Source organism: Netta rufina, assembly GCF_964035555.1.
Source record: "Netta rufina genome assembly, chromosome: 9".
Taxonomy (NCBI): domain Eukaryota; kingdom Metazoa; phylum Chordata; class Aves; order Anseriformes; family Anatidae; genus Netta; species Netta rufina.
The window spans coordinates 16,594,031-16,619,708 of NC_140132.1; the positions used below are offsets into that span (position 1 = coordinate 16,594,031).

The 25,678-nt window shown below is 57.0% G+C and overlaps 2 protein-coding genes across 4 annotated transcripts; one reads left to right on the plus strand and one right to left on the minus strand.

The window, feature by feature from the left end:
- Nucleotides 1-273: 273 nt before the first annotated feature.
- Nucleotides 274-2,304, minus strand: SLC51A (solute carrier family 51 member A; the record flags this gene model as incomplete). Its single annotated transcript, XM_084291624.1, has 9 exons — nt 2,255-2,304; nt 2,012-2,106; nt 1,620-1,774; nt 1,435-1,508; nt 1,188-1,346; nt 997-1,108; nt 768-914; nt 534-639; nt 274-410 (listed from the first exon to the last, which is right to left on the minus strand). Exons 1-9 carry the CDS (start codon nt 2,287-2,289, stop codon nt 274-276), a joined length of 1,020 nt encoding a protein of 339 aa, XP_084147750.1. The 5' UTR covers nt 2,290-2,304.
- A 9,939-nt stretch (nt 2,305-12,243) lies between these two features.
- On the plus strand, nt 12,244-25,238 carry TFRC (transferrin receptor). Of its 3 annotated transcripts, none has more exons than XM_084292296.1 (19): nt 12,244-12,392; nt 13,836-13,906; nt 15,290-15,503; nt 16,049-16,271; nt 16,483-16,626; nt 17,254-17,350; nt 17,744-17,866; nt 18,731-18,820; nt 18,987-19,126; nt 19,537-19,706; nt 20,004-20,123; nt 20,745-20,830; nt 20,959-21,022; nt 21,397-21,464; nt 21,834-21,901; nt 22,316-22,397; nt 23,278-23,499; nt 23,968-24,108; nt 24,384-25,238. In XM_084292296.1, the coding sequence occupies exons 2-19, from the start codon at nt 13,874-13,876 to the stop codon at nt 24,624-24,626; spliced, it is 2,328 nt and encodes a 775-aa protein (XP_084148422.1). In that variant the 5' UTR covers nt 12,244-12,392; nt 13,836-13,873; the 3' UTR covers nt 24,627-25,238. The 3 variants fall into 3 exon arrangements, with proteins under 3 accessions (XP_084148422.1, XP_084148421.1, XP_084148423.1); XM_084292295.1 differs by having other exon boundaries at nt 12,244-12,387; XM_084292297.1 differs by having other exon boundaries at nt 12,245-12,397.
- The last annotated feature ends 440 nt before the right edge of the window (nt 25,239-25,678 follow it).

The following is a 25,678-nucleotide window of genomic DNA, read 5'->3' on the forward strand; positions in this document are numbered from 1 at the left end:
AATCAACACGAGACCCACGTACAGAGTTACATTTATTAAGTGGAAAAAAAGATAAGAGCCCCCCCGGGGCTGGACAGCTGCTTCACAGCTCCCTCTGGCTCATGGCCTTCAGGTTTCGGACCCTGTCACCCCTCCGCTGGCCTGCCCTTTCCCCCTTCTGCTGCCTGTGCCCCCAGCAGCTTCCCAGGGCCGCAGGAGGAGGAGGAGGTGGCTGTGCAGGGCGGGCAGCACCCGGGGCTCTGCCCCTCGCACCCTCCTGTGCTCTCCCCCTGCTCACACCTTGGCGTTGCTGCTGGTGGGGGTGATGTTGGAGGGCAGGTAGCCCGGCTTGTCATCCTGCTTGCGGTAATACATCCGCGCCACCACCGCCAGGATGAAGGTTTGCGGGATTAGCAGCTGCATGTTCATCTCTGGAAGCGAGAAACGGAGACAGGTTGGTCAAAGATGCCTTCATCGACCGTGTCCGTACCCCGATGTGTGCTGGAGGTGCTCGGCCAGGAGCGAGCCATCCGCTGCCACGTCTCCCGACTTACGCTGCGACCTGGCCTTGGAGGAGAAGGGCGGCGAGCAGGCGATGTTGCCGTTGTTGGCCAGGATGCTGAAGATGGCAGGCTGCAGCGCTGTCAGGATGAGGAGAACCTGCAAGCACAACACCCCCGGGGGGAGGACACCGTCCCAACTTGCAGCTGGGCCTGGGTCTTGGCCACCACCGGGTCCTGTCCCACCTCCAGGCTGTGCTAGGAATCGCTCCTTGTGCTCGGGCTTACCTGGAAGCAGGTGAACTTGGCCTGGATGTTCTGCTCCGCCAGATGCACCCGGGCCTGCCGGAACAGGATGCCCAGAGCCCACAGCCCGAAGAGGGTGGAGGCACCGACGACGGTGTTGATCCAGAGCGCCACGCTCTCCGCCGAGATCTGGGGGGGAAGGCAGGAAATGCGTCTGGGCTGCCAGAGCCACCACCCGTCGCCCTGCCCGGCCCCACGCTGCAGCACTCACATCAGCGGGGTTGTAGTTCCCGTCAGCAGACAGCACCAGCCCCAGAAACACGGCGGCCGTCCTCAAGAAGGCGTACTGGAAAGTCCCCAGCATCAGCAACCGCAGCTTGCTCCTGGCACGGAGAGAGAGGTCGGTGGCACCCCGAGGTTTCCATGACCGGGGTGTTCTCCTCTGGCCCAGCCCTCCCTCACCTGCTCATGGTGATTCGGGGCAGGCAGGGGCAGCAGCAGCAGCAGGGCCCGGTGTTGAGCACCATGGGCACGTCCTTCAGGGTGCTGAGCACCGCCTCCTTGCCCCCAAAGCCCTCCACCATGACCAGCATCAGGAGGTAGAAGCAGATGGAGAAGTACCTGGCGAGGAAGAAGAGGATGAGGACAGAAGGTGCTCGGCTCCCGTGGGCTCCCCAGCCCCTCCGCCCCCGGGGCAGGCGCTACTCACATCGTGGTGGCCATCTCCACCACCATCATGGAGCGCGGGATCCACAGCCCGAAGCAGCTGAACACGGCCACGACCTGAGGGGGAGACGTGGGCATGGCACGCAGCCTCTCCCCGTCCCCTCCCAGGGGGGTTGCTCAGACCCTTCAGGTGCCCCCCCCACCCCACCGCCCCCATCCCCAGCTCACCGTGGGGGCCGAGCTGCTCCAGCGGAGGGTCTTCATCTTGATGGGGCAGCGGATCTTGTGGGTGAGGTAGAGGGCCTCTTCCACGTAGATGCCGACCGACACCAGCGTCAGGATGGTGGCCAGGCCCATGATGGAGAGTTGGACCATGTCCAGCTCTGCCGGGGAGGGGCGAGAAAGGGGTTTGGTCGCATCCCGTCCCCTGTTCCTTTTGGCACAGCACCAGCACCCCTCTGGGCAGGGCTGTGGGGTGGGAGCTGAGCCCCCAGCAGCACCCCGTTGCCTCCCCCCTTCCTTGGGGCTGCGCCCTGCTTTCCCCCACCGTCCCTCATCCCCGTCCCATTCCCCAGGGGGACAGGAGGAGGCTCCCCCCGCACCGCCCGCTCCCCCCTTACCCTGCAGGAGCTGCCGGGAGGTGGGCGGCAGGGAGAAGCAGGCTGGCGGCACGCTGAAGTTCACGATCAGCATCTCCACCAGCGAGCGGGGGAACCTGCGGAGAAGGGCAGCGCTGCTGGGGACACGAGGACACCCAGACCCACGGGGTCCCCCCGCCTCCCTCTCTTCCTTTAACCCAAAATCCCGCTCCCAAAAGTGGCTGCGAAGCATCCCAGCAGCACTGGGGGGGGGCCCAAACCCACCTGGGGTCATTTGCCAGCTCCATGGTGGGCTCCATCCTGCCCCGCTGCTCCCCGGCTCCGTCCCAAGCGGCTGCTCGGCTGCCTCCGCGTCCCCTCCCCGATCCTACACGGGGTCAGAGTCCCCAGGGCAGGGACCTTGGGGAGGCTTGGGCGCCTCGTTCAAGTTTAACCAGCTCCAGGCACTCATTGGCGGCCCCACAACCCCCTCGGCCGCCCGGTTATCGACCCGGAGGAGCGGCCGTCCGCGTGCCATCGCGCCTGCGTGTCCCCAAAACCCAAGGTGCGGGGCCCTGCGGTGCCGTGACACCACCTGCCCGCCCCTTGGGGCACCCCACGGATGGGTTTGGGTGGGGGTCCCCGTGGTGCCGGGGTCCCCGTGTGTCCTCCTGCCCCCTCTGCGGCGGTGGCTGGGTGGGAGGTGGTGCCACCACGCCTGCCACCTTCCGTCTGTCCTTCCCGGTGGTGGCACCTGCCCTGCTCGTGGCAGCACGGGGCTGGGCCCCGCTGGGAGCAGCTCCCGTGACGCTAGAGGGCAGGGCCAGCCCTGCTCAGCACCACGGCTCAGCACCCACAGTTAGCACCAGCACGGGGGTGAGGTCCTGGTGACCCCCCAGCACCACGAGGCGCACAGGCTCTGGTTTGTGTTGGGATTTCAGACATCTTCCAGCCCTTCTGCACTCAGGCAAGGGGGTCCTGCAGGAGCCAGGGTGCCGTCTGCACCCCAAAAGTGTCCCCAGCACCCCGCTGCGGTTGCCGTGGGGCCGGGGTTCCGGGGGTTGCTGTGGGAGCGGAGTGGGGGCGTTGGGCTGCGGCCAGGAGAAGGGGATGCCAACCACCCAGCGGGGCCACGGCCAGGCAGCTGCCCAGCCCAGCATGGAGCCCGTCACCCCCCTTCACTTCTCCATCCTCCTGTGCCTCTGCTTGCTGCTCTTGGGCCCGTAAGTCCCCCCACAGCAGTGTGCCAAGCCCCATCCTGCCCACACGGGGTAACAGAGCCGCCCTTCCACGTCGGCATCCTGCAGATGTTGGAGCTGGGCATCAGCTCTGCCATCCCCGAGCTGCATTTTCCCCGTGCCCACCTCCCCCTGGGCTTGGGCACCCCGCTGCCCGCTCGGCCCCGACCTCCCCTCGCTCCTGCCGCAGGTGCAGCTGGCCGGCTCTGCGCGTCCTGCTGCTGCTCCCCATCTCCAGCAGCATCTTCCTCATCTCCATCCTGGCTGCCACCTTCCTCATCCTGCTCAGCGTCGCCTGCCTGGAGCTCCCCCAGCCAGGTGAGGCGCCCGGATGGGTGCGGGATACGGGAGCATGGGGTTGGGGGGAGCGGTGTCCCCATCGTGTCGCCCGCACCAGGGAGCTGGGAGGACGTCCTGGAGCTCTGTGGCACAGCGATTCGGCAGCCCTGGTGCAGGTGCCAGCGTCCCCGCCGGCAGCACATCATCTACTGCTCTCACTGCGACGGCTACGTCAAGGTGAGGGACACGGGGTGCCCGGGGTGCCACGCACCACAGCCCCGCTGCCCAAACCCTGCACCCTGAGGGTCGCAGCGCGCTGCACCACGACCGTCCCGCTGCCCTGCGGCCCCAAACTGGTGCTCAGCCCCCTGAGCCCATCGCCCTGGGGAAGAGCCGCACGTATCCCTTGGCCTGGAGAGGCCGAGCCCTGCCCTGACGTGCACACACACGTGCTGCACGCCCCGTGGTGCCACCCGGGCTGGCACATGCTGGAGCCTGCTCCCCTTGGCGCACGTAGCCCCGGGGCTGGCAGTGGGGCTGGCTCCTGGTCCCTGCCTGGCTCTGCAGCATCGCTGTGACCCTCCTCGCTGCTCCCTGCCCAAATTTGCTCGTGTCCTGGGCCCTCTGCATCCCCCGAGCGCAGCACACGGTGCCAGGTACGGCCACAGGGTGCTCCACCAGGCTCCGTCACCCCCCCCATGTCCCCACAGGCTGCTGCTGCAGGCAAGGGCAGGCAGGACGGGCAGGAGCCAAAGGCAGGTGAGTACCCGCCTCCTGGCACAGGACCAGGTGAGGTTTTGGGCCAGCCCCATCACTTCAAACCCAGCCCCAGGGTGCTGTAGGGCTGACCAGCTCACTGGGATTCCCCTTTCCTGCCAAAAAATCCCTTAGGTGGGGAAGGAAAACGGAGCACCCAGCAGAGCCATTCGCCCCGCTGGGCCCTGGCAATTTAAGGCTCAGGGAACCCGGTGCCACGGGCATCGTGGTGGGTGCTGTGCTCCGAGGAGCTGCTGGAGGGGGCATGCTGTGCTGGCAAACCCTCTCTGCTTGGTTAGCTTTTTCTTTCTTTAAACAGAAGCGCTTGACCTTTGAAACCCTGCCCAAAAAAAAGCCGATCGGACCCCTCTCGGCATGTCCGCATCGCCCACACGGCTGCTTGGTCAGCGTTCCCCAATACTTGGAAAAGCTCTGGAAATGCAAATATTTGCATGGGCTTTGGGGATGGTTTTCCGCCCATCTCCAACTGCCCGGGGCTGCGGCCGGAGCTGCTGGCCCAGCTCCTGGGGAGCCCGCGGGGGGCCAGCAGCTGTGCTCGCCCCCGGGGGCTGCGTGCCACCTTCCTGGTGGCTTTGGCTGCTTGTCCCAGCTGATGTCCCTCACAGAGCCCTGCTGGGAGCTGTCAGGAGGCCAAAACGCTCTTGTCTCCCTGCTCTCCTCTCCCCCCCCAGCGCCTCGGGGTGTGGCGGATGGCAGGGACACCACGCAGTGACGATGTCCCGCTGCACCCGCACCGGCTCCCCGCACCGTCCCGCACACCGAGGGACACGCACGGCTCCTTCAGGCTGAGCTCCGGCTGCACAAACGGGCAATAAACATCTTCACCCCGAGCTCTCCTGCCCTGTGCTGTCGTTGTGTCGGCCACACAGCCCCGGCACCCCCGTACCAGGGTTTTAGGGGGAGCTGCTGACCCCCTTCAGCTCCTCCAGCGTGCCGGCTGCACCCCACGGAGACGCTGGAAGCAGGAGGGTGGACGCGGCTCAAGAGAAACAAATAAAGCGTGGCGGTGGCCGGACTTGAGAAAGGGACAGGAAAGCCTTTCCCAGGGCGCCAGCCCCGCCTGGCCTCCCCCGCACCCCACGAGCATCGCCAAGAGGAAATTCGACGGCGAGAGGCCGGGGGGCTGGATCCTGTTGGCAGCAAGGCGAGGTGAGGCTCCGTTTGCCATCGCGTGCCCTGCTGCAACGCAACCCCGGAGCTCCTGGCGTTGGCACGCTGGCTGCCAGGCTGCGGGGGGACACCAGGACAGAGCCCTGTCCCCAGGAGCATCGCCGTGCCATGGGCAGAGCGGGGCCGTGGCCGTGCCCCTGGGGCTGGCCCCAGCACAGGAGGGATGGGGCTGTGTCCCCCTGGCCCCGAGGCCGCAGCCACCCCGCTGATAGTGCCGCAGGGGAGCCCTGCCCGCGGCTGGCCCGCAGATAAGCGCGGGGTGCGCCCCACAGATCACCCCTGGAAGGAGGCGGCCGGCAGGGAGGGAGCAGCAGTGCCCAGGAGATAGGAGCCCCAGGGCTGTGCGGCAGGAGGTGGGCTGCTCCTGCCCCGTGGTTCCCCGGCCCTAGAAGTGGCCCCGAGCAGGCGCCCATGGGGCACCCCATAACCTCCCCGGCTCCGTCTTCTGCTGAGCAGCTCTGGGCTGCTTTTTCCTTTGCTCTTCCTCCCAGCAGAGCCACGTCCAGCGGTGCCACGCTCGGCCGGAGCGGATGCAGCCGATCGGCAGGGCTCACCGGGGCGGGCGGGGGCTTTGTCACCTTCAAAGGGGACGAACGGACGGCGTCGGTCCCCAGCCCGGCCGGGGGATCCTGAGGAAGCGCCGCCGTCAACACGCTCGGGCGCTGCTTCCTCCCCGCGCCCAGCATCTGCTGCAGCGCCGGCTCAACCGCAGCGGGTTCCTGCGGCGTGAAAAGGCACCTTGTCTGAAAACAGAGGGGCTTTCTTCTCCTGCGGCCACCTAAAACACTGCACGTCACTGCTGATGTTTGCACTCTGAGCGTGACGGGGTGAAAGCACACTGTGCGTGGGCTCCGGGCGTTTTCTTTGGTCCGGAGTTTATTTTCCTACCCGTCTGCCTCTCGCGAGGAGCTTGCAGGTGAAAACGCTGAGGCTTGGGGAAAGGCACACCTCAAACCCCAAACTATTCTCCCAGGGAGCCAGCACACACACACACGCGGCGTCTTTAGGGATGAGGAGCTCTGCTCCTGCCCATCCTGCCCCGTCTGTCCTGAGGGGACACCGCGCCAGGAATTTCCTGGCTGCCCCCTAAACCCTCGCCTCGTGCCTGCAGGCGAAGCGGGGCCGGCAGCACCCTGCGCCCAGGAGACGGGGTGGGGAGGGTGGGGGCACCCGGAGCTGCGTGGGCGCAGGCACGTAGGTGTGTATGCGCCCGTACTCGTAGGGCTGTGTGGGTGTGAGCACATCCCTGCCCCTCCTGGGGTGCAGCAGGACGCCCGGCACCGCTCGTCCCGGGTGCTGCCGCCCTGCGCCAGGGGTGGGTGCCCACCCGGGGGGGGCTCGGAGCACCGCATCCAAGCAGGGAGCGGGACCCTGCTCCTCCGTGAGCGGTGCTGGCCGCGCAGCATCGGTGCTCGGCAATTTGGCTGAGCTGGGTAATGAATGAAGCAGCTGCTCGGAGCAGCTGGGACGTGCAGGAGCAAAGCAGGGCGCTTTCACAAGGCGCACGGCTGATAAAAGACACAACTGCGCCCGGCCGGCTGCGGGGGAGGCAGGGCAAGGAGCCTGGGGGTGCCCGTGCCCACAACGGGCTCAGCAGCCCCCGGGCTGTGCTGAGGGAGAGGCCGGTGCTGGACACGGTCCCCGTGGGCAGTTCTTTACGGGACAAGGATGACTAAAACGGAGGAGGGCAGAACACCAGACTGCTCATCGCTGGGGGAAGGAGTGGGGAGGTTGTTTTTTTTTTCTGGTTTTGGAGTGTTTTTTTAGTTGCTTCAGCTTTCAGGCCGCGCAGAAACAAAAATACAAGCTGAGATATTTTTTCCCTGTAGGGTAAAGTCAGCTTTGCCCACCGCGCGGGGTCCTGCCCTGCCGGGTGTGCATCCCGAGGGAGGCCTGCAGGACAGGCGAGGCCATGCTGGCTGCAGACATTTTCCTTCAGCACTCCCGTCCCTGGCAGAACGTGCGCTGGGCAGGCGCCCAGGGCTGTTGCAGGGCAGAACAGCACACCCTGGAAGGTCAGCGATTTGGCCGGGCAGCGGGGCTGCTTATCTCAGGTTTTCCAGCAGCGTGCGCCCCTTCTCCAGCCAAAGATTTGCCCTTGAGGTGCCGACCGGCTTTGCGTGCCCCGGGGAAAACGGCGCGGCAGGCTCCTGCGTGCAGCTCGAGCCAGCGCCCTGGTCGGAGGCACCACGTTGGACCAGCCAGGCTGCAACTAACCCCACAAATAAACCCGCAAATAAACCCGCAAATAACCCCACAAACAAACCTACCAACCCGCCCCGCGGCTCGCCTGGGCCCCAGCGCAGCCAGGCAGGCAGCCAGCAGCAGGTTTCTCCGCCGCAGATAAGGGGCAATTAGCAGGAAGGCAGAAAGTTCCCCCTCTCCCTGTTAATCCCACCCCAATTAAAAATCCCCCCTCTCTGCTTTCGAACATTGTCCCCCTGGGGACAATTTCCCTCCGCCGCGCCAGCCGGCAGTGCGCAGCAGGGTGCAGTTTCCCCCTCTGTTGTTGTTTTTCCCCCCCTTTCAGGCTTCCCTTTCGCCAATAAATGCATAAATAAAGGAATAAATGCATAAATAAAAGAGCAGAGCAGCGGGCAGGGCTAATCCCCGGAGCCAAGCGCTCCCTTATCTCGGCGGGGCTGTGCCGGGCAGGGTGGCTGTGCCGTCCCTGCGGTGCAGCGAGCGCACGCACTGCAGAGAAAATCAGAGGGGAAACTTTTGGGGCTTTCCAGCCCCTTCCCAGGCCCTTTTGGGAATAAACACGGAGAGACTTTCGCAGGACTGCTGCTGGGAGAGAGGCTCAGCTGGTGCAGCGGGATGCAATAAGCAGGCTGGGGTGTCGGGGTGATGGTGCAGGGGGCGGCAGGTGCCGAGCAGCTCCGGGGCTTTCTAGGACTCAGCCCACCAAATCTGCAAGGGAAAAAATAAAATAAAATAAAAATAAAAATAAATAAATAAAAGCGATGCTCCCGATTGTGGCAATTGCAGAGTGAAACGGCACACAAAGCACTTTGGAAAAGGACCGAGATGCCTGCCCGGAGATGCGGGGAAGTGGGGAAGAGAGGGGCAGTGTGCTGCGCTCGAGATACGGATCAGGGAGAGCCAGAACAAAGAGGGACCGAGGGAGCTCATGAGAAACCCGTGACGTGGAGCCCAGGACCCTGGGGGCTGCATCCCGGCCCCGTGCCTGCCCTCTCCCCACTGCTGCCTTTTCCCTTTCCGCTTCCCACCGCCCCAGCCCCCCGGCCAGCTGGGGCCAGGCCGGCGGTGATCAAACACGGGGGCTGCTGGGGAGCCGCAAGCTGGAGACGGGGCCTTTGATGCGCCCCGGGACGGCCGCGCTGCGTCCCCCTGCTTTTCAAAGCCCCGTCCCTGGCTATTGTGCTCGCATCCTGAGCTTGTTTGTGCACTTGTCGGGGGGGCCCCCAGCCCCGCAGCCCCCCTGCGGGTGCCTGAGCTCTGTCGGACACCGGCCCCGGCCAGCAGATAAGCGCAGCCGGGCTCGCTCTGGGGCAGAGCTGCTATCGGGGCCGTGGCGAGCAGCGGTGTGCGGTGGTGCAGCCGCCCAGATAGTGGGATCTGGGGGCTCTGGGTCAACCACAGCACCTCCCCTGCTGCCCACCGCAGCGCTGCCTGTTGGTGGGGGCCCTATCGGCCCCGTGCACACCGGGGATTTGTCCTCGCGCCGTTGCTGTCCCCTCGGGAAGCTGCCAAAAGGTTGAACCGATGCCGGCCTCTGGCAAGCGGCACAGCGGTGGCGAGCACCGCCAGCCCGGCTTCCTTCCTCGGGCAATCTCGGGAGGGTTTGGGTGTCTCCTGGGCAGATGGAGGTGTCTTGGAGGGGTCTGGATCTCCATGAGGGTCCCCAGCTGCTCGGCTCTCTGCGGGGACAGCTGAGGACAATGAGCCAGGCCAGGGCCAGGTGTTTCCCTGGGAAGGATGCGAAGACGAATTTGTTTCAAAGGGAGGACGGGGCCGCGGCCAGCTTTCAGCGCTACCTGCCACGTCTCCACCCCCTCCAGAGCCTTTTCCTGGCCTCTGCTGCAGGGAGGTGGGCTGCAGATCCTCTCCCAGATAGCGCTGCTGCCGGGCTCCCTCTTTTAGGCAGAGCATTTGGGAAAGTCAGAAGGAAATGGCAAAACCACAAGGCCACCTCCTAGAGGATGGAGACATTCCTTGCCAAGTTTGGGGATATCACACTCGCAGCTGGGAAGGAGACACGAGCAGGCAGGGCAGGGTTTTTCTGGCAGGGCAGGATGAGGGCAGCATTCCCAAAATTGCAAAAACCTGGATTTAGTAACTCCCTTGGGACCATAGCTGATTGCAGCCCGGTGCAGGCTGAGAGCTGAGCGGGGAGCTCAGACAAGGCACTGCTCCGATCCGCTGCCAGAAAGGCAGGAGCTGGCACCGCCGGGGAAGCAGCCCACGGGCAGGGCGTGTTGAAGCCTTGCTGGTCTCAGAGTCCACCATCTCCCCGCTGGCTTTTGGCCTCAGCCCTGCGCTCGGCTGCAGCACCCCTGGTTTGGCACCGAGCTCCTGCACTTTGTCCCTGGCTTTTCCACCCGTCCAGATTAAAAAGCCACAGTGCTCCCAGTATTTCTCGATATAAAACTACTCGAGTCACCTCCCAGTCTTGTTTTTGATAAGCAGCTCGCAGAGCACAGGGCATCCTTCCCAACCTGGTTATCTCTGGGGCTTTTGTTTTCCCTCTGCTCTCTAACTGCCACCGCCAAAATGTGAGCAGCGCAGCTGGTCACGCAACCATCAGCCGTGCCGTAAAGCTGAAGTGAAACCATGTTTTCACCCCCACATTTTGGTCGCATGTTCGGGCATTTGTCCAGCAGCAGGGACACGGTCACGTTGTGGGGCATTGCACAAGGGACTGGGAAGTCACTTGAGTCTAAGTCAGGGGACGCACGAGCCCCTTGGAGTTCAGATAAACATCTCCTAAAAACACCAGGGCCAAGCTGCCAGGAGGAGGAACGCCCTGGTGGGAGCTGGGCCAGGGTTAAGCTGCTCTCAGGTACCGTGCTGCATCTGAAGCAGGCAACATTTTTAGGTATTTCACTGCCAGCACTAGCTAAGTTGCAAAGATAGCTGTTTTTCTAATATCAGCTCCCTCCTCTCTTCCGGGCAGGCGTAAAAATGGGGAACTGCTGAGCATGTGGCCAGAGATGTGAGAGGGAACAGAAAACACCTGCAGCTGCTCTGTGCCAAGGCAGGTTGGGGCTGGCACGGCACAGTGCAACGTGCCTCCTCCGGCATGGAGCTGGCAGCCGACAGAGCCCACGGAGAGACATAAATCAGTGGCTGCTTTTCAGCATCTCTGTCTCCAAGCTTTGCAGGATCCTGGTTTTACAAAAATGAACAGTTCTGGAGGCCTGCAGCGGTTTGCATGGGTTGCACATAGGTAAAAACCTGCCTGGAGTGAAATTAAAGGAAAGACTCTTCTCTGGGCCTTAGGGCACTGCTGCCATTTAATAGGTTTTGTCCTCTCCGCAATGGGTGCCTCATACTGCCCTGAAGGTGATTTGATGAGCACTTGAGTCTTTAATTGCATGGCAATGGCACCTCCAGCTCCATCAACAGCCTTCACAGTAGGAGATTTTATCCCTTTGTTCAGGAGGAACATAAAACCTTGGGCAGGGCTTGGGCTGCGTTTCCCCTGGTTATATATTTCCCTGCACCCAGACTCGTATTTAAAAGCAAACAGAGGATCCACCCTCCAGGACGGCTCGAAACCCTTTCTGCACCTTTATTACACCCCTTGCCTTCCCCCAAGGACCCCGCAGCACCCCGGGGCTGCCGTTTCCCTGAGGTTTGTCTCCAGATGGCCGCATCGAGTCCAGGCCTTGCTTAATCCCCCCCCCCCCCGGTACTAGCGCAGGAATGTATTGCTTTTCACCAAGCGTAATCCTCTTTGCGGTCATGTGTCCTGCCAAACTACCAACTTTCTGCTTCGGTCGTTCTTTCCCGGGGGAGGATTTGAGGCAATAATCCGGCCCTACCCACCTATTTCTTTAACGAGCAAGAGGAATTACGCACAGGGCACCACAGTGTGTGCACAGCGAGACCTGGGGGCACTTCTGGCCCTCCTGTGAGGGACAGGACAAATTCAGCCACTGCTCTGGAGCACGGACGGAGGGGACAAGTGGCTCCAGAGGCACTCATAGCATAGAAATTTTGGTGTTTTGGGGGTCTGAGGTGCCCTGCAGGGATGCAGGGATGCAGGGCTGTCCTTTCCCTGAAGGCTGTGTTAGCGTGCCCAGTGACTGTGCCGCTGTTCTTCACCACCCTGGAGCTGCTGCCAACACCGCCCACAGACGTGGTTAGCCCGGCATTGTACGGAGTGCTAGAGAACTGCCTCAGCACCGGGACAGGGCAATTTACGGAAAGTGACTCATCACCAACACCGGTGCTTTATGTGCTGCTTGAAACACTGCATGTATAATAACATTTACTCCCCTCAGCCTTTCCCAGGCGAAGCAGAGGGCAAGGACCCACACTTCACTTCTCCTCACAGCTCCCTGGAAACAAGAGAGGGAACCAGGGGGGCTCTGACACACACACGGGCTCCATCAACGGGCACGGGGGTCTGGGGTCTCTCATGGAGCCCCCTCTGCCCCCTCACACACCGAGGCAGCGCTGAGGTGAGGCGAAGGCGGGGAGGGGGCAGCGCCATCACCTCACGCGCGCCCCTCAGAGGGAGGGGGTGAGGTTCCCGCCTGCGCCTGCGCTCGGGGCGCTGATTGGCTGAGCGGCGTGCCGGGGGGGGCGGGGCGCAGGGATGAGCCGGGCGGTGGGGGCAGAGCCCGGCAGTGCGTGCGCGAGGAGCGGCACGAGCGCAGCGGCGGCAGCGGGGGGCTCGCGCGGCGGCCGTTGGAAGGGCGGGAAGGGCGCGCGCCGCGCCGAGGCGGGAAGAGCCCCCCCTAAGGCGGGAAGGGCCCTGAGGTGAGGTGAGGTGAGGTGAGGTGAGGTGAGGCGAGGCGAGGAGGGGCGGTGCGGTGCTGCCATGGCTGCCTGACCTTGAGGAGAGGCAGCGCTGCCGTGACGAGTCGAGCATGCGAAGGGGGCCCCCCTGAAGGGGGGAGAGACGTGCCCCGGGAGGGCGGCCTATCGGCCCCGCCGCTTATCGGGCGGCCGGCAGCCGGGCGGCCCTGCCTGTGATACCGTGCCTGGTGAGAGGCGGTGGCTCCTCGGCTCTTTTTTTTTTTATTATTTGATTATTATTTTTTTTTTCGTTTTATTTGCTGTCAAGGTGCGTGGGGGGGGGTGGATGCGGGTGCTGGGTGGGTTGAGGGTGCTGCCGCAGCGCTGTGCTGAGCATCGCTCCTCACGTGGGGCCTGCAGGGCCGTGGGTGCCGCTAGCTTGTCCCTCATGAGCCCCTGCAGCTGCCCCCTGCCTGCTTCCCCCCTCTATGTTGGCTTCCCTGCCTGCCAGCTACGGCCTGGGCCTCAAAACGTGGCCTGGTGAGGCCGCCGGGGCTCGTCTCCTCCACACAGCCCTGTTCTGAGAGGAAGGTGAGGCCACGGTTAACCTTTGGTCTCTGCTCGTGGTGCAGAGCTGTGCAGTGTACAGGTGGCGATCAGCGTGCACCATCAGCTTGAGCGCTCTGCCCATGTGCACCGGCTCAGAGCCATTTCTCAGCCAGAGGGTGTGCTCCAGCCACGTGCTCCCAAGCCCAGCTGGCTGGTCACTGACTTACAGAGCTCCTTGAAACATCCTCCTGAAGGAAGAAGTCCTAAACTGATTCAAATCAGAAGTTATACCCTCTGGGGAAATGCAGGCTGTAAAAGTAACTGCAGTGCTTTTGGGTGGTTGCTCTTAGTCATTCTGGGAGAAAGGCCAGTGCAGAGGTTGTCTTTATGAAATTATAAAGAAATAGTCACCGGGAAGGGACCTTCCAGATGGAAGTGTTCCTGTAGGGTAGGAATTGGGGCTGCTTTTGGCAGATGGTGTTGTGCCACCTCTAGCTACCAGTCGGATATTTGTCTCCGTGCTGTCATGGAGCCATAAAGTCTCCACGTGCTGTCCCTTGTCACTGCTCAGCATCCACCTCTTTTGAGCCCTTCCCAAGTGGAGGTGGTCCTACAATTCGTAAGACCCTCGGCTGAACTTAGCTGTGCGAGACTACTCCTCAGTTATACTCTTCTCACCACTGGGGTTCAACAAAAAGGGTATTTTCTTGTTCATCTGCAGAGTGGAGATGTGAACTTCAGGTTGCGTTCAAGGTTAAGGGGCAAGCTTGATCTAGTATAACCAACATGGTGACTTATACAGAAGGACTTATATAAAATTCATGGGCAAGCGTTTTGCTAGTGGCTGTGGCTGATCTTGGGCATCTTTTATAATTGCAGGGGAACAGCCTGAGTTGATTTGTTGTGCTCTGAACTTCTAGGGCTTCGGTCAAGTTGCTGGGTACTCCTCCAGAAGGCGATGGACCATGCGAGAGCAGCCATTTCGAACTTGGTAAGACACTGCCACCCCCGTGCCATTTATCTCTCGGTGACAAACTGGTAATACCGTGGAAGTGCGATTCAGCGAAGTTGTTGTTGGTATCAGAGGCTGGCAAGTCCAACGTGCTGCTAGGTGCTGCTGTGCACGTTGCTGTAGCTAGCTGGCTACGATAAGGAAGTGGTTTAAGCTGTTTGGTCTGGTAGGGTTATCTTTAACTGCTACAGTGTCTCGGGTCTCTCAAGAAGCTGGAAAAGCGATAAGTGGAGGGGAGAGAGCTTTGAACAATGTTCCAGGAGGAAGTACTGATGAGGAAGCTGATTAAGTGCCCGTTGGGACAACCAGCACGGGACAATCAACACATGTTCTATTATGTTCCCCCTGGGGGGTGGGGAAGGGGAGCTCAACCACAACCTTTGTGACATGTGCTTCTGAAATGAGTACCGGGGAGGTGTTGCTGCGGTGTTTCCCCTCAGTTACAAGAGCTGCCAGGCACTTCATTTCAGGTAACATGGGCAGAGACTGCAGCAGCTTGGGTACAGGCTGCCACCTGCTTCTTCAGCATAGCAGGGAGGCCACAGGACCGCTGCTCCCAGAACTGTTCCTCTGGCTCTTAGCCAGCCTCCTGCCTCTCCCCAGCAAGTACCCGAGCACAAGCATGGCTACAAGCAGGCTCGGTGGCTCCAATGGGAGCTGTGTGGTTCTGCTTAGAGTTAAGTCAGCCACGATGCCTGGGCACTGAAAAAGAGCTCTCAAATGGTTCCCGTTGCGGCTGGACATGAGAGGCGCATCCCTGCCTTCCTTCCTCTCAGCTAAGGTTATGGGGTTCCCATGGATCATGTCTTTTCAGCCTAGCTGCTCTATAATAGTTATCAATAGTGTAATTTAAGAGTAGCCTGGGGCAGCTTAATATGAGATTATGTAGATATTGGCTGAGACTACTTGCGTCAAAGTGAATGTGGCTCAAAGGCACAGCTGTGGAGGGGTTGCCTTCCCTTTCATCTGTTCTGATCAAAGTTGCCTTCTGTGCAAGTTGCACGTGTTCAGGTCAGTGCATTCCTGATGAAGACCAGGAGATTCTGCTTCTATCAGCCATTGCTGTGGGGCTCCATGGGAAATGTCAGTACCGTTGCCTGCCTTGTATCTGGGAGAGCCCAAGCTAGAATCTGAATAGCGTAGCTTGAGCTTGTGCAGGGCAAACAGCTGCGAGGCTCTGGAGACCCTGAGTGGGTCTGGCTGTGTGTGTGAGCAGCCAGCCTGGCATATTGACAGCCGACACTTGGCTGTGCTGGAGCAGTTTCAGATGAACACGCTGTACTTAGCACAAGTGCAACTGGCTGCAGGGGCTGTAGGTTGGCATAGCAAACTCTACCATCACGTGGCTGTCTTTCGACACAGTTTAGTGGCGAGCCGATGTCGTACACGCGCTTCAGCATTGCCCGGCAAACGGACGGAGACAACAGCCATGTGGAGATGAAGCTGTCTGCCGACGATGAGGAAGGAGGAGAGGCTGGGAGGCCCGAGCACCTGCATGCCCATGTGGCTCAGCCATGGAGGAATGGCAAGAACCTCTGCTTCCTACTCATTGCGGCTTTTCTCCTCCTTTTGATTGGTAAGAAAGGGTGGAAAACAAACTAAGTACCAGGCTCTCCTTCATGCAGTTACCTGAGGCTATCCACTAACATTAGAATTCATGTTGTTTCAGGATAGAATTAAAGAGCCTGGATCCAGGCTGCAGCCTCTTGTCACTAACTCTTACAAATGCTCAGACTTGTGTCAGGCTTGATAGCGGGACTGTGACTTAGCCAAAGGGCAAACCAGTCACTGTTTTTTCCCCTCATCAACTCCCCACACTTCTCTAGAGATGTGGGCAAACACATCGGTAAGGCCTGATGCTGGTCTTTCCAAGGTTTTAGTACTGCCACCTAGAGCAATCCTTCTCCTCCCTGTCTGGAGGGACTCTGCCAAGCACAAGGTCAGATCTACATGTGCCTTAGAATGTGCCAGCTCAGGCAAAATGTCAGGCTGCATACTGCTGTCTGTCCCTAGGTATTCCAGCTCGTTAAAAATGGAGTGAGAACAGTGCTGCATCTTAACTGTCAGGCTGCTGTGAGCGTGCTGGTGTGGTCATCTTTCTGACATGTTTTCTCTCTATAGGGTTTCTGATCGGCTACTTGAGTTACCGGGGACGAATGCAGCTCGCTGCCAAGTGTCTAGAGGGAGGTGGCAAGTGTGAGGTGACTCCTACTGCATCTTACTTAGCGGATGGTGATGAAACTGAGGAAGAGGAAATTCCAGGACCACCTATCCTCTACTGGCCTGATCTTAAGAAGCTGTTGTTGGCTAAGCTGTCAGAAAGGCGTCTTGAGGAGAACTTGAGGTAACAGCTCCAGAAAGCTTAGCTTACAGCTATGGGAGAGGCAAAGCCTGTGAGCAGAACTCAGGCTTGTTTGGAGAACAAGGACATGGTGATATAGGGGGGCATGTGGTTAAAGGTGGATTTAAATGGCTCATCCAACCTGGGTTTGTAGGCTGGGGGACTGTAGTGCAGCCTGGTGCTGTAGCCTAAGCCATACATCCTTTATCTACAGGCAAAGAGCAAACAAGTACTCCTTTGAAGCTGGCCAGAGTGAAGATGAGAACATGGGCATCTACATTCATGACCTGTTCAAGAGCTTCTTTTTGAATCAAGTCTGGAAGGATAAGCACTACATAAAGCTGCAGGTCAAAGGCAGGTATGTTAATGAAAAAATGTAGGTCTCTCCCTCATAGCACGGATCTCCACAGTCCTGAGTAAACACTTTAATTGCTGTTGAGATTGTGTGCCAGTTACCTCTCTCTGAAGAAGATCTTATCTAGCCAAGCTGTAGCTGCTACTTTCTTTAGGCTTCCTAAATCCAAAGGGCCAAATAGCAGTCCTCTAAGCTTTATCTGGGACAGTTGGCTCTTAAAACACGTGTAAGAAATGGAGGGAAAACACACAGAGTAAAGACTCAGCTGAAAAGTAGACTCCCTGTGCCCAAGACTGATAGCAGGGTGACCGTCTTGTTACCCAGGCAGGTGCTACAGACCTGGCGGTGGCTCCCAACAGCTCAGAAGGATGTCAGCTGCCACTGAGCTGGCTGACAGCTCACATCCCCAGGTCTTCCTGCCTGTTCATGCTAGGGGAGTTGAATTTACTTCATTAATGTCTGAACAATCCCAGAGATTGTTTTGTGAAAGCACTGGGATGAGTCGGCCGGTTTCAGGCTTTGCATGGACTTGATCAGAATTACAGGAGTTATTAGGCTGAAATATGTGAGATGGCTAAGTATGCACTTAACGTAGGAAAGAATGTAACGCTGCCTACTGACACTTAACAGCACCAGGAACAAAGTGTCTGTTTTGGAAGATGGTAAAGAAGAGGAACTGGAGACTCCTGATGCATATGTGGCATACAGCGAGACCGGCTCAGTTACTGTAAGTGACTCCAAGAAAATCCTGGGGTTTTTGTGTGCCTGTCAGGTGGCGGTGTGTGAAATACATGTGTGTCAAGACATGTGCTGCTTAAAGGCCTTCCCAATTAAAGAGCCGGTGGGGAGAGGGAGGGAAAAGAGTGGGCCCACACAGTTTTCTCACCTTGTCAAGAGACAGAAGTTACTGTTTAAACTTCTCTGCTGGGATCCAGCCAGGAACTTTTGACAGAACTGCTCCAATACGTGTGTTGCATGTGATCAGAGTTTACATAGCTGAAATTGAACTCCCTGCTGCTAGTGGCAGGCTGATGTGTTCCAGGCCTGTAACTGGGCAGGGTGCTTCAGGTGCCTTCCTAGCACAGGACTGCTGTGTTTATAACCACTGTTTCTGTCCTAGGGCAAACCAGTCTATGCAAACTATGGACAGAAAGAAGATTTTCAGAAGCTAGAGAAGTCAGCGATTGAACTGAATGGAACCATAGTCATTGTCAGAGCTGGAAAAATAACCCTTGCTGAGAAGGTAAGCAGCCTGTGGCCCAAAGTCTGGCAAAACGTGGCAGCGGGAAGCTATGTTTTTTTTGTTTTTTTTTTTTGGTTTGTAGTCACACCACTTTACCTCAGTTCACGTCTCAAGAATTAATAGGTAGGCTTGTCCTGCAGGCCTGGTCTTGTTTGTTTGCTCCGAGCTTCCACGTGCAGGTCTGGACACCGAGGTTGAATGGAGCTGGTTACCACTCGTGGGGCTGCTGTTCTTAGCCGCTGGCAATCTGGTTGGGATAGCCAAGCATTTAGGAGGCAGAGGCAGTTTGGGAACTGCCATGTGCAGAGCTGGCTGCTATGACTGGGTGCAGCAGCGGGGCTGCTAGAAGCAGAGCAGCCTCACCCCCAGGGCACCTCTGCTGCTGCCAACCAGGCACCTTTAAAGCTCAGCTGCCGTGTCTCCACTGAGCTCTTGCAGACATGGTCTGAGTGAAAGTGCTGGCACTGCCTTCCCAGTCAGTTGCCACGTGTTGTTTAACATTCCCTTCATAGCAAGCGATGCGGAACAGCCAGGCAGCCTAAAAGATCCAAGTCCTGCACACAAGCCCGTTTTAGGTCTGTCCCAGAACTGCTCCTCAGAGGGGTGCTGGTGGAGAGGCTGGGGTATCGCTGCTGGGTGCCGCTCTGGCTCTGCCAGTGTGCATCGTGGACACTTGAACTGTTCAGAAGGGCATTAGAGATACTATGCCTGGAGTAAGGCTGTTAGCTTTCATCATCCTTGTGTGCATATCTCTGTCAGGTGGCTCTTAAAGCCTGTTGTGGAGCTAGGCAGTGAGGAGCTCAGCCCCTCACACTGTTACTTGACATACTTGCCTTAACTCCCCTTGCTTGCTGTGCACCTCAGGTTGTGAACGCCAAGGAGAAAGGAGCAGTTGGTGTGCTGATGTACCTGGATCCGTACAAGAACACAGACGACCTTGTCCCGTTTGGGCATGTGAGTGTGCAGTTGGCTCTCCTGTCTGCTGTTCTCATGATGCTTTTGCTCTGTCGGCTGCAAACTGTAGCAGTCCTTCTGCAGGCTTCCATGCCAGCAGTGCTTCATGCCCTTGTGTAGGTGGAAACTGGTCTCCTGAGACATGAAGGCTTCTTACTTTCCACAGGCCCACCTTGGAACTGGAGACCCTTACACCCCAGGCTTTCCTTCTTTCAACCACACCCAGTTTCCTCCCATTGAATCTTCAGGACTACCCCACATTGTTGTTCAGACCATCTCTAGCCACGCAGCGAGCAGGCTGTTCAGGTAACGGGCTTCTCTGGCTTGCATGCTCTGCTCTTGGTGGCTCTGCTGCAGAGGTGAGAATGATGATGAGGTGCTGCGAGCCCAGGGAGCTCTCTGCTGGTCTGTGCTGTGTATCGCAGGGAACACTTAATGAAAATGGCTGTGGAAATGTTGCTTGTCCATGTCTCCTTGCTTAAAGGCAGGTCTTAATCTAGTGTTGAGTTCTTCTTGGCCTCTGCATTCTCCCTTTCCGCACTTAATGAGCAGGGCTTCACGGGGCTGCAGGCTTGTTCCTGAGTAAGCTCTGAACAGGGCTGCACCTGCAGTTGCAGGCTTGATGGTGTTTTGTTTATTATTACTTTTTAGGATAGTTAAATGAGGACAGAGCTGGATAATGAGCTCAAAGGATCTTTTTTTCCCTTCCCCCTCAGCAAAATGGATGGAGAGTCATGCCTTCCCCAGTGGAGAGGTGGACTTCTGGTCTGTAAGATGACAGTGAGGAGCGACAAGCAGCTGACGGTGAAACTGGATGTGAACAATGTCATGGTGGACAGGAAGATTCTGAACATCTTTGGTGCTATCACAGGATTTGAAGAACCAGGTAACAGCAACTGCCCTGTGGCTCAGCCTCTAGGGGAACATTTCATCTTCTGTGATCTCTGTAACACATGGCAGCTGCTCCCAGACAGAGACAACCTCAGTAGCACCAAGACCGGTCTCTGAGGATTAAGAGAGAAGCTGAGCTGCAGTGCCAGGGAAAGGCTAAATGAAAGCAGTGTGCTTCATACAGGAGTTAGACTGCACTTGGTTCCTGGCACAAAAGCTCAAAGCTGCCTCTTTGGTAGACAGTGTTTGCGATCTGAAGCTCGCAGCTCAGATCTTGATGTCTCCTTTGTAGATCGGTACGTGGTGATCGGAGCCCAGAGAGACTCCTGGGGCCCAGGAGCAGCCAAGGCTGGCGTTGGAACTGCTATATTGTTGGAACTTGCCCGTGTCATCTCAGACATAGTGAAAAATGGTAAATATCTGTATACAAAAGCATGGGGTTGAGGGGTTGATACAGGTTTAGCTCTGTGTAACACTGGAGAGCCCAGTTACAAAATAATCCTTCCAGAATGTGTGGGAAGTCTGACAAAGCTTTCTGAGAAGCTGCTACTTGTCCAACACAGACAGCTTGTCTGCAGCCAGCGCTTGCTTCCAAGGGGCTGCCTGCTTGTATCTGATATAGCTTGAATACAAGAACATCCTTGTATAGCATGCACTGCAAACCTCAAACGTGAGCTGCCTATTGGACAGCCAGGCCTGGAGGTGAAAAACATCTAAGCAGCTGACCAGCTGGAGGGGTGGGGGCTGCACGGTGGCACTTAGTGCGAGTGCTCTTGTCCTCAGGGTTAATTCTGGGCTCAGGCAGATAAAGAAAGGGAGTAAAATGCAGAGAACCTGGCTTTACTGTGCAGCATGGAGAAGGTCAAGGAGGGCTGGAAAGGTTGCGGTGTCCTTGCTGCCACTAGTGTGCGTGTTTGCAGCAGGCAGAATGCTTCAGCTCTGCCTGAGCAGCAGGTGACTTCATCAGCCCAGGTCTGGAGTGCTAATCCACATCTCAGGGGAAGGGCGGAGATCTCAGTCTGTCTCTTTGCAGAAGGCTACAAACCGAGGCGAAGCATCATCTTTGCCAGCTGGAGTGCGGGAGACTACGGCACTGTGGGTGCTACTGAATGGCTGGAGGTACTGGTTCTTCAGACTGTTGTGTGATGACTGCTCAGTTGTCATTTCTCATTCCACGTTTCCCTGTGGAATAAACTCCCTGGTATTATACTGCCATTGCTTATCTTAAAATGCTTGTTTTGTTCTAGGGGTACTCAGCCACGCTGCATGCCAAAGCTTTCACTTACATCAACCTGGATGCTGCAGTCCTGGGTAACTTGCCACTCTTAATTTTTCTTTCTTGAAACCAGATGGAATGAGGGTAGTTTGACAGATAACCGTAAGCCTCCAGAAACGCAGACACTTCCCTGACTGCGCTAGAGGTGCTGTTGGGTGTTTGGCTGAAGGCCAGAATGACTCAATTCATCGTTGGCCCACTGTCACTGAAACCAGGAGATTGCAGGGACCTAGCAGAACTGTCTTCTGGTTCAGGCTGCAGCAGTTTCTGCCCTGTGCCTTTTGAAAACCTTTTGGCAACAAGCCATAGATCACTTGGCCCAGAAGGCCTTGTTGTTTGGTTGCAGGTGTGAGCTGCTCTAGCAATTAATTGTGCAATCAGTGTATTAAACACCCTTTTTCTCTTGCAGGCACAAACGACATCAAGATTTCTGCTAGCCCCTTGCTGTATGCACTACTGGAGAGAACTATGAAGGGGGTGAGTTGAAGGGTCTCAGGTGGATCAGAGTTAAACAATAGCTTAAGCCACTTTCCACTGGGTCCCTTTCCTCAGCAGAGCTGGCACCTCCTAAAGAGAAGCTGCACTTAAGAGGAGGGGCTGAAATACTCTGGAGGGCCCTGTCTGAAGTCAGCTGGGCTCTGGGAATTGCAGTTCACTTAAACAGAATGCAAAATTAATAATTGCCATGGTTTGGTGGGAAATGAGTGCCTGTCCTGTATGGAGTGTGTTCGTGTAAAGAAAGGTCAGGAGAGCACACCTGACTGGTGTGAGCTCTGGGGCACGCCCAGCAGCCTGGAAGCCAAAACAGAGGTCAGAACAAGTGCAGTGACTGTCATCTCCCTGCAGGTAAAGGATCCAGCAACAAGCTCGAGAAGCCTCTATGACAGAGTTGGCTCCAGCTGGGTAAAATCAATGTAAGTATTCCAGTCCTGTTGAGGAAAGCAAATCTCCATAAAGGCACAAACTAAACAGCTTCTGCTCTTTGTGCTGGAACCTCATGCCACTGTCCGGGGCAGGCTTTCCCTGCTGCAGTGGGGTCAGGCAGGCATGAACACAGAGCACTAGCCGTGCTGAGTGCTGCCCCAAGCTGCCTGTAGGCAGTTCAGACACCTTTTTTTGCAGGGCAAGATCCGCCTTGTACAAGGAGCGGTGGCCGGAAGCGGACCAGCAGCCCTTGGCACTTGGCTTGGACTCCTTGCCAAAACCTGTCTTGTCTAGACAGAGTAGCCCGGTTGGCTCAGAGCTTCACCTCGAGCCCTCTAGCCCTGTAGCTTTTCAGCTGGGCTGTCTAAACCAGTCAGTAACTACTCAATACCTCTCTCTTGCAGCGTTCCTTTTGGCCTAGATAATGCAGCGTTCCCTTTTCTGGCGTACTCTGGAATCCCAGTGGTGTCCTTTGGTTTTTACAACGTAAGTACTGCCCGCCTGCCTGCCTAGTGTTGGTGCTGTGGAAGGTGCTGTAGGGATAGCTGCTCTCCGGGATGGCGAAGTGCAAGGTGCACTGAGCTCGGTGTCCATGCAGGAGCCTCTCTGAGAGAGGAGGTGCAGCCACTGGACCTGGGGGCTGTGGCAGTACTCGTGAAGGCTGCTCCTGGGATGTGGTTGGCCTTTAGCTTCTGTTTGAGCGTCTGGGATGCTTGTGTTCTGTTGGGAGAGGGGGGCATTGCTCTTCTAGAGGCTCAGATGTCAATGACGCAGAAATAAAAAGCACTAAGAGATGCCAAGCTTCCAGTACTTCAATTAGAGAATGTACTGCAGCCTGCTGTTCAGCAGGCAGAGTGCTCTGGGGATGCTGTACAGCTGGCCAGAGCAGACAGACTGTCCAGATCTGCTGTTGCAGCTCAGTGCTGGCAAAATGGCAGCAGCCTGGCAGCCTGCACTGCTCCTGCTGCAGGCGTGCAGCTGGGACCCTTTCTGCTAACAGCTTCCTTGGTTCCTGAGTGCTTGGATTTTGCAAGTGTCGGGCTTCACAAAAATCTTAGGCTGTTGTGCTCAGAAAGGTTGGAAAGTGCTGTCAGCGTGTACTGAAGTGGGTGATGGTTTGCAGGAGCTCTGCAGGGAGCTCTGACAGAATGGGTCTGTGTGTCTCTGGCCACACAAACTCACAGGGCATGCGGCTGATCAACAGAGGCTGTGAGGGACTAGAGGAGGGCGTTTCGTTCCCCTCCCTCATGTTCTGAAGTTTTGCTACTCAAATCTCACTATGTAGAAGCACAAGTTGATGGGACGTGCTGATTGCTCCTAGCTGGAGAAGCATTGCTGTCTAACTTTTACACCTTCTCTCTTGTAGAAAGATGAGGACTATCCCTTCCTGGGCACTACTCAGGACACTGTGGAGAACCTGAAGGCAATTAACAGTCTGTACGCTCATCTGCGTGCTGCTGCGGAAGTAGCTGGACAAATAGCTCTCAGGCTAACCCATGACCATGAGCTCTTCCTAGACTTTGGGAGATACAGTGAGGAACTGTTAGCGTTCCAGGAAAAGTTTCTGGTCTACGATCAGGATGTGAAGGTAAGAAAGGATCTGAGTGCACTGAATCCCTGTAGACTGTTCTGGAGTCGTGTGTTAGCAAGGCTCTGTGATTACTGCATGCAGCTGGGGGGACATCTGTCTTCTTGACATGAGCGTCACAAGATGTGATCTGAATTAATGTTCCTTAGGGAGCAGTAGTACTGACATAGGAGCTGTTGCAGACAGGTTTAGCTATAGTGGCTTTAGTGAGTTCTTGAGGAAATGGATGTGGCTGTGATTGTTTCTAGTCTGAAATATCATTCACAGTGCACCTTTGCATCTCATCTGCACCTCTGCTGAAACAGTACAAGAAACAGTGGGTGGGGAGAGACGTCACTGTGCTCGGTGACCTCAGAAGACTGCCAGGAACTTGCTCTGCTACTTGGTTAACTGGCAAAAAAAAAACACACACTTGGTAAGAGCAGCAAAAGAAGAAAATCAGGTTTGCTAACAGTTCCTCCCTCGCAGGAGCTGGGGCTGAACTTAGACTGGCTGTTTCTTGCCCGTGGCGACTTCCAGCGAGCTGCAAATGCGCTGAGAAGAGACATTGAAAACAGTGACAAGGAAAACAAGGTCATCCGCAGAGCCCTGAATGACAGGATCATGAAGGTGGGTGCCTGCAGCTGGTTCGCCTCCCTTTGCAAAGGGAGAGAGCTGCCTGGGGTGCGCTTTGTACTTGGAAGCTGTGGACACTGTGCAGATCCGTGTCTCTTACGTAGTGTTAATGTGACCAACTGCTGCTATCAGGAGAGGATCTGGCCTGTGCAGTGCTGCCCTAGGAAAGGGCTGGGTGGAGGTGGGAGGCTGGGGGCTCAGGGTGGGACAGATGAGAAAAGAAAAACGTGGGAGGTGAGTGTAACCTGAAGCTTGCACCTCTGCTCCAGGTGGAGTATGACTTCCTCTCCCCATACCTCTCGCCGAAAGATGCTCCCCTTCGCCACATCTTCTTCGGCAAAGGCTCCCACACCCTGCAGAGCCTGCTGGACCATCTGCAGCTGCTGAAAACCAGCAGGAGCGAGGTGGATTTGGACATGCTGAAAGAGCAGCTGGCCCTGGCGACCTGGACCATTAAAGGGGCTGCCAATGCGTTAGAGGGTGATATTTGGAATACAGACAACACATTCTAGACACAGCAAACACCTGGTTAAGGTACAGGATTAAGGAAACCCACTCCCTAACACGGCATTATTTTTCTGTAGAGGTTTTTTTTTGGCAACAGATCTCTTTTTGACCAAAATTGAAGATAAAAATTTAAATCTCACCTCACAAATTCACAGGAGGCAGTTTAAAAGCAGGTACTAAAATTTCCATGAAATCTTTTCTGACCAGGCTCCCATCTGACCATAGTCCAACCCGGTCGCGTACGGCTGCTTTGTGGGGTTTGCTCTCTGGTATACTTGAGAACTAACAGCTCATGTGAATCCTGAACCGGTACCTTGAGTGGGGAGGTACCATATCATATGTTTATTTTTTATTCTTGGCCTCCTAAATGTGGTGACAGAACAGGGAACGGATTCCTCTACTGCTTGTAGCTTGTAGTAAGGATTTTTTTTTTCTCTGTCCAGGGAGCTGCAGACACCAACCTATAGTTCAAGAGTAAAACAGCTTACTACAGCAGCTTAATACTAGCCTGCAAGTGCTGGATTAGCAGCAAGCTCTGAAGTGCCCGGCCTGCCTTTTCTCAACAGCAGCCCTCCAATAAAATCTTGGAGGCTTGCTTCTGCAAAGGCAGGTCCCGGCACCCAGGGAAGATAACCCAAAGACTGCATAACGCCCCATCTGGTCTCCTTACTCGGCACCCCCGCGAGTGCTGCAGCATTGAGAAATGGCTCAGGACTGGTACTTCAGACCTTGCTGTGCTGGGGCCTCTTGCGAAATCGAGTCTCTTGCTGGCCAAACACTGTTTGGCTGATGCCATTTTTGCAGGGTGGCTCTTGTTTGGCACTGAGATATTTATTTGTTTATTTATTTATCAGTGACAGTGTTCACTATAAATGGTGTGGTTTTTTTATAGAAGATAATTATCGGAAGCAGTGCCTTCCATAATTATGACAGTTATACTGTCGTTTTTGAATAAAGCAGCATCTGCTATTACAATCAAACATGATACTGGAACTTTGCATTTAACATAATCTAAACAAGCCCCCCCACCTACTTTAATCTTATAATTTTATTTTAT